This window comes from Leptosomus discolor, chromosome 13 (genome assembly GCF_034619465.1).
Source record: "Leptosomus discolor isolate bLepDis1 chromosome 13, bLepDis1.hap2, whole genome shotgun sequence".
Taxonomy (NCBI): domain Eukaryota; kingdom Metazoa; phylum Chordata; class Aves; order Leptosomiformes; family Leptosomidae; genus Leptosomus; species Leptosomus discolor.
In genome coordinates this window covers 18194171-18201558 of record NC_141403.1, presented here as the reverse complement: position 1 = coordinate 18201558, position 7388 = coordinate 18194171, and the positions used below count along the sequence as shown (strand labels likewise).

The 7388-nt window shown below is 48.8% G+C and overlaps 1 protein-coding gene across 1 annotated transcript in view; it reads left to right on the top strand.

Moving 5' to 3' along the window:
• The first annotated feature begins 828 nt into the window (after positions 1 to 828).
• The window catches only part of EMILIN2 (elastin microfibril interfacer 2), a 32836-nt gene continuing 26276 nt past the window's right edge, over positions 829 to 7388 (top strand). The window contains exons 1-2 of the mRNA XM_086472718.1: positions 829 to 953; positions 1110 to 1232. Of these exons, the coding sequence (XP_086328844.1) occupies positions 829 to 953; positions 1110 to 1232 (248 nt within the window). The remainder of the gene's footprint in view (positions 954 to 1109; positions 1233 to 7388) is intronic.

Sequence of the window (7388 nt, the reverse complement as noted above, 5' to 3'; positions counted from 1 at the left end):
CTCAAGGTAGACTTTAACACCAGAATCAACTCAAATGCCCATTGCTCTCCCCAGCAAACAGTTCTCCTTCTGAAATGGCCTACTGTACATCGCTTGCAGAGGTAGCCGCCAGCAGCCCTCCCAGGCCCGAGGGTTGGAATGAGCTGTTGGGCCACACGAAGGAACACCCACCATGTCAAGGCAGTGGCGTCGAGAGGGATCATGGCAGCAAGCCCGCCAAAACCTCCCTCACACGCACCAGGAGTCTGCCGGGCCTGCGCCTGCCCCACTTGAAGGTGAACCCAGCGCCCCACTTGCCCGCGGTTCGGTGCTGCCCTCTGCCCCAGGACCTCCAGCTCCCGGGGAGGGCACGGCCCCCTGTCTGCCCCGCTCTTCCCCAGGGGCCCGGCCCTCGCCCCCCACAGCTTTCCAGTGGGAAAAACAGGCGGGGGGGCGGCCGCCGGCCAGCTGGGGCAGGGGACGGTGAGCGGGGGGCTGCCCCCGGGGGCCCCGCTCATGGCGACCGGGCGCCATGTGGGGCCGGCGGCTGCCCCTCTGCCTGCGCGCAGCGCCGCTCCCGCTCGGCCGGGGGCTGGGAGCGATTGGGGCCGGGGCCGGGGCTGGGGCCGGCCGGGCGGGGGTGGAGGGGAGCGGCGCCTCGGCCGGAGGGGGGTGCGGAGCCGCCGTGGAGGGCGGAAACGGGGTGGGGGGGGGGTGGGGGTTTGCGTCAGTGAGGGAGCTGGGAGCGGGCGAGGGCGGGCGGGACGGACGGAGGGACAGACGGACGGAGGGAGCCCGCGGAGAGGTACCGGCCCTGCCCGCTCGCCCGCCGCCGCTGCCCACCGCCCCATGGAGCCGTGCCCGGGGCCCGCGGCGCCCTCGGGCTGGGCGCTGCCGCTGCTCCTCGCCCTGGGCGCCGGGCTCAGCCACGCCACCCCGCACCTGCGGTACACCCGACCGGGCTCCCGCAGCAAGTGAGTACCGCCCGCCCCGGAGGGGGCTGCGGGAGCCGCTGCCGGCGGCGGGGCGAGCCGGGGCGGGCTGGGGCAGCCGGAGCTGCTGGGGCGGCGTGTGGGCCCCCTCCTGCCGCTGCCCGTCCCTGACGGCCGTTGTCTTCCCCCCCCCCCCAGGAACTGGTGCGCTTACATCGTGAACAAGAACGTGAGCTGCTCGGTGCTGGACGGGACGGAGAGCTACGTCCAGGCCCAGTACAGATGCGCCTGGAACCAGTTCCCTTGCCAGCCCACTCCGGTGTAAGTAGCCGAAGAGGCGACCTCGGGAGGGGAAGCGCTTGAGCCACCCCTTGCCGCGCCCCGGCGCAGAAGCGGTCGCAGCCGCTGCGCCCGGGGCCGTTCCCGGCACCCCAAAAAGCGCGGGGCCGGGGCCGGAGGGCGCGTACGGCCGCCTGCTCCCCAGCACGCCCCGAACAAAGCGCTCTCTCCCGTTGCAAACATCAGGCTGCCGGAGCTAATGAGAGCCAGATTGAGCGCGCCGTGGGTCGGTGCGGCCCGTCGCCGCGCCCCGCCGAAGGAGCTGCCCTGGCGCACCTCCGCGCCGCTGCGCAGCCCGCGGGCGGCGGGGCCGGCCGCGCTGCTGGGAGCGCCCCTACCGCCCGGCTCCGCGTCTGCCGGGGGGCGGCGGCGCTCCGAACCCGCTTCGTGGCTGCTCCGGGTTGCTGGATCGGTGCGTACCGGCGAGGGAGAGCCAGGAGCGCCAGCCAGCACGTTACAGGCTGTGTGTCCAGCAAGGAGAGCAGCCGCGCAGAGGTTTTTACAGGGGGTAATACGAAGTCAGGCTTCGTGCTGTCGAGTGGTAGCCTGTGGTTGTGACCACCTGCAGCACGGTGTGCTGTAGCAAGGCGGTGTGAGCCCACAGGTGCAGGAGGAGTCAGGGAACAGTTGTATCTCGCTTGGCTCTTGCCTGACCTCTTTCCTCAGTTTCCCTGCTTGAAAAACACGCTTTTCTTGGAAAGCTGTAGGTGGTAAGCACTCTCTGAAACCATTTCGCCTCCTGCAGAAGTCAGTGGAAGGACACCCGTAGGTTTTTGTAGGATTAGGCTCAGAGTTGGGCTGAGGTGATGGTGAGGCTTCTTTTAAAACAAAGAATAGCTAGTTTTTGTTTTGACATGGAAGAGTGAGGATGAGCGATACTGCTAGGCCCTGGGTGCTGCTGAAATAAGGCTGCCGACGGACATTGATGATGCTGCCGCCCTGGGGCTTGTGACAATAGCGGTTGGGTGTTTGGTATTCAAATGTACTGGGTTTTGTTTGTTTGGATTGTTATTTTTGTTAAAAAAACCCAGCTTTTCTTTATCAAAATATATAAACATTGGAATTTGAGGGAAATAACAAAGGCAGGAGACAGCTGAGTAACACCATCTTGTGTAACTTCCCTTGTTTCTCTTTGGAGCATCGAACTGGCCATTTTGGATTTCTGACTGAGTTTATGGGCTGGGTAATGAGGTGTGACCTCTGCTGTGTGTAGTCTTGGCAGTGGAGCTACAGGAGGAGTGAGGAGTGGTTGAAACTGAGCTCTTTGAACACATAAATCACCAAGCATTAAGATAAGGAATTTCAGAGGTGGTAAATTAGGATTTTCTTGGACTATCTGCTAGTAGATAATGAAGAAAGTGCAAAGGCATTGCTTCTCGCTCAGGAAATTCCTGGACTGAGAACTGCTTGAGTGGTGAGATCTTTGGCAGGAGTCAGAAGGGGAAGCCTAGCTTGAGCAGGGGGCTGGGCTGGAGAACCTCCAGAAGTCCCATCCCTTCCCATCCCACAGATTACTCTGTGGTTCTGTGAAATGGCATTGTCTGTCCCTGTGCTTCTGAACATCTGGAGCTGGCTGCTGTCAGAGGGAGAATATGGGGCTAAACAGGCATTTGGTCTCGCCTGCTGTGGCCAATCTCATGGGGGTTTTTTGTTCTTTTGAGAATGGAATTAAATAGTTACCATAAGCCTTTGTTTCCTCAATTTGACTTTCTTTGGTGAACACTGTTATTTTCTTCATAACCGTAATGGCAACTGCAAAGTAATTCCTTATTATTATCATAAAATATTTTAAGTACCTATCACAGCACTAGCTTAATCAGCTGGAATATCAAAATCTTGAAATTTTGTTGTGTTCAAAACTCGCTGTTTATAGGCTGTGACTTTTATTTTTCTGTATTGCTGGTGTACATATTCTCTTAGCGGCAGAGTAAGAAAGGAACTAATCCACAGAGTTTGAAATACACAGTTCACATCCTGCAACCCCCAACTTCATTCCTGTGAAAAGTATTGTTTAATTCAGTAGGAGTAGTGGTCTGAATAACAAAATATGTTTATATATGTTTGTTAGCTAATGCTGACAAAAATAGGACAGGAAAGAGCTATAAAAGCAACAAAGAAATGACTGTGAGGACTTTTCTGAAATTATTCCCTTTTTTCCTTTATACACTTACATAGAGAAGTAAAAAATGAACTAAATAGCAGATATTCATCGGAATAAACTACAGTCCCTGTGTCGTTTCCTTCTGATACACATGGTTCATCTAAGAGCTCATTCTGCTGCAGACAGTGGGGACAGTGAGATCCAAATCAAACAAAGAGTTTGTTAACTGTATCATAGATGTATGGGGTTTATTAGTACTTAAGTACTATTAGGGCTTTTGTTATCAGTCAGTGGATTTATTGTTGATTTGTTTTAAGACTAGGTTTAAAGAGCCCTTCTAGTGTTTAGGTACAGTCTAGGTTATGTCTAAACAGTTACTTAAACTAAAAAGCTCATTGCATTTTATATAGGAGTGTTTCACTGTCTTAAACATCCAGTGTACTCCTGAATTCCGTGTTCTTCACATACAAGAGTGTGTGTTACAGATACGGATTACAGTCAGCACTGTTTTTTTTTTTTTAATTATTATTCTTTTTTAGAAATAGAAAGCTCTGTCTGGTTGTTAAGCCTAAAAATCACATGCGTACATGAACCCTTTTTATCTACCTTTTATGCCCATTGAAATATGATTTGTCTGAAAAAAAAGAAAAAAAACCAAACCCCTTTTGGAATGACTGCACTTCTAGGAGTGTTGCCTGTCATTTCAGTTTGGCTCTACAGGGTTTATTTCCTGAAATGTTAAGTTGAAAATCAGGAAATTATTACACTTCATTGTTTAAGTGTTTTATAGGTATTTGGGCTTGATAGTGCATTTCCTTACTGAAAAGTTGGTGAATGCTTTGGCTGATTAAGGTGTCAAGGATAAATGTGAGCTGAAGCGTGGCTGCTTAAGAGATAGGAAGAGAGGGAGTAGAAAGAAAAAGCAGAAGGGCCCTTTGAAGTATGTTCGCTTTGATGTATGGGGGGCTCCTGATTTATTTTTCTTAGAACTGTGACTAGCAAAGGAGGGAGGAACTTTGTTAGTAGTGGGTCACTGGACTGGAAGATACTTATACAAAAATATTAGTGTTTTTACCCAGTAAAAAGAACTTGTATGTTTTGAAATTTACTATTGCTTCATCAATAACTGACCTCTGCCCCTTCTTTTGCTGTGTATTGCCTTTCCTACCTTTCTTATGAATGGATTAGTAACTTAATTAGCATTATTAGCAATTTGTAGCTAATAGCGTTGTCTGATTCTAAGAGAAAAAGTATTGCCCTTCTGGCTAGACCCTACACGCTCTTCAGGATTGGGGCTTCTCTGGGACATCTCTGGGCCGTGTAGCCGCTTCAGGCTAGGGTGTTGTTATACCACTTGTTTGTTTTCCTTTTGTGCTGTAGACTGTGCTGGGACACCTGGCTGTACTGTAGGTGTTTCAATTTATGGCCCAGCATTTTTGGGCAAAGCCACTTTCACTAGTGAGGCTTCAGTTTTAAAGTTTGAAGTGAACTGGAGCGGCTGATGCAGAGGGATGTTTTCTGGCTTTCCATCTTTGCTACAGAACTGGCGAATGGGACTTCCCTGGACGAGGCAGTAAATCAAATAGAAAAAAACCTTGGATTGGGAAGAACCTCTGCAGGTCATGTAATCCCTGCGTAGCCCCCAGCTAACAGCAGAGCCAGCTTCAAAGTTAGATCAGGATGCTCAGGGGCTTGCAGAAAGGGTGTTTTATCAGATCCCCTAATTCAAGTACCAGCCCCCATTAATTCTGCTCATGTGAGTAAAGATATTTGTGTGCTCAAGTGTGTAACAAGTCAGGTGACCTGTCCTTGGCTTGTGGGGAGTGGATTTCATGATTAAGTGTGAGCTTCTCGTCTCAACACTAATGATAAACGTATAATGAGCAAACTCATTATTTCACTAGGTTGCTCGTGCTTAAAAAATGGTCAAGAAAATGCTGAATGAATCAATAGCTAAATTAGCAAGCCTCTCCAAATCTCTCATTGAGCAATATTTTCCAAATTCTTGTCATTTAATACTTTCAAATGACTGTAAATAACCCCGCTGCCAAACTAATGACGGTTTTAGTCATTGCCAAGTGGACAATTTAAGGCAAGAGAGTCAAATAACTGTAGAGACTCTTACTGCAAGTTTTCTGTGATCATAAATATCAGGGTAGATGAGTATACTTTTAATAAGCAGTATTCAGTATTTATTAATAAAATAATATTGAGTAAAAGTGGGAATTTTATTACTAAAAACCAGCATATCGGACTTCAGTTCAAGTGAAATGGCTTCATCCATTTACCGTTTTCTGGCAACCCCAGAACGACGTGGGTGGAGCACATCAGCCCCACACTAGGAACCTGTAGGAAATCCACATGTGGTTTTCAACCCTTCAACACTCCCAGTTTTCTCTGAGACTGTTCAGTTGCTAGAAATCAAGCGTGCGTCAGAGTGCTCAGCACCAGGCAGGAGGAAACCCAAGATACACAAGTCAGCACAGATCAGAGCCGATGTTTGCCGCTGGCTTCTAGCGATGCATATCTCATCAGAAAAACTTTAAGGAGGCACAAAAGCTTGAAGGAAAAGTGAGGGCTGTTTAATGTTTCCCCTCCAAATATCTAGATTTTTTTTTTTTCCTACTTAGTGTATTTTGTATGAAGCAGAATTTCTTTGTACAGGCTCCAGCTAGCTGACTGCATAGGGAGGTTAGCCTAAGGGGTTGTGCATTGAAAACAGTAAGGAAACTTAAAAAACTTCAAAACGTGCTTCAGTTTCCTGGAGTGCTTGTTTGAAAATCTTTGAGCGCCTGCTGGGTGTGGTAAACTTTCCTGGCTGTCTCCCTGAGCTCGAAATTGTGCATCTCTGCCTCCGCGCACTGCATGCAACAGAGTCTTTCTTCTCTGTGAACCGTGCAGGGAATTTTCATTTCTCACATCATTCGAGTTTGTTGCAATATTTCAAAAAAAAAATAACAAACTGCTCCTCAGTTCATGTTAATGTAAAGTAATTAGATTTTTTAAAAGCTTTTCTGGTTTGAGAAATATGTGACCTGGAGGTCTGCGGTGTCTTCTGTGGATCACCAAACTGTTGCCAAAACAACAAATTGCCAAAACAACAAATCTTAAGGAGCTGCTGTCCTGTCTAAGGCCTATTTTGTCGTAAATCACCCAAATAACCAAGGAACATTCTGCGCCATTAGAAAGTGGGCAGTGCCAGTTTTGCATGTTGCAGATTATTACTTCCATCTGACTTCTTTTCTGCATTCACATCTCATCTTCCCTCTCCCCTCTGGTTCACTTTTGACCTGGTGGCTTGAGAAGCATCAGCTCTTAAAACAATGCTGCATTTTATTCTGAAAGTTGGAGTCCCAGCTGATCGCACAGGTTAGCTCTTGCGTTGGTGAAAGTATCTGTTATGTATTCTGTCTGTGTTTGTTTTCAAACAGTCTGGCAGCAGTAGCTCTTGCTTGGAATGATGCTAGAAACAAACTTATTTCGTGGGCAGAGAAGCAGAAGAGATACTGCTGGAGCTCAGTTTCTCAGGGAGCTTTATCAGGAGCAGTGCTTCGCATCCTCACTTGACCTTTCCTCTGGTGTAAGGTGAGAAACTTGGTGCCTGCTGCTGGAAAAGGCAGATGAGGATATTGTTAACATAACCTGTTGCAAAGTCACTCCTGTTCCATCACTGTTAGACTACATCACAGTGCTGCTCTACGACGTTTTTCTGAAATCCTTTTGAAAGGACTGTATTTTCAGGGTTCTCCTATCCCGTTTTATTTGGTGGGGTTTTAGTAGCTTACTGTTGGTCTGTCAGCATGTGGTTGACTGACAGAGAGGTTTATCGTGTGACAAAATGGAAGGAAGCAACCACGTGAGATAAGACTCTAAATCCCAAGAACGAAGCTCTGCTTTGAGCCTTGCCACAGACTCTCTGTGGCTGTAAGTTACTTAAATGCATCCTATATCTAGTTTTCTCTGCTCATAAGAAGTGGTAATTCGTGAACATTAAGACTATTAAAATTTTAAACCTGAAACTTACTGCTTGGACATTT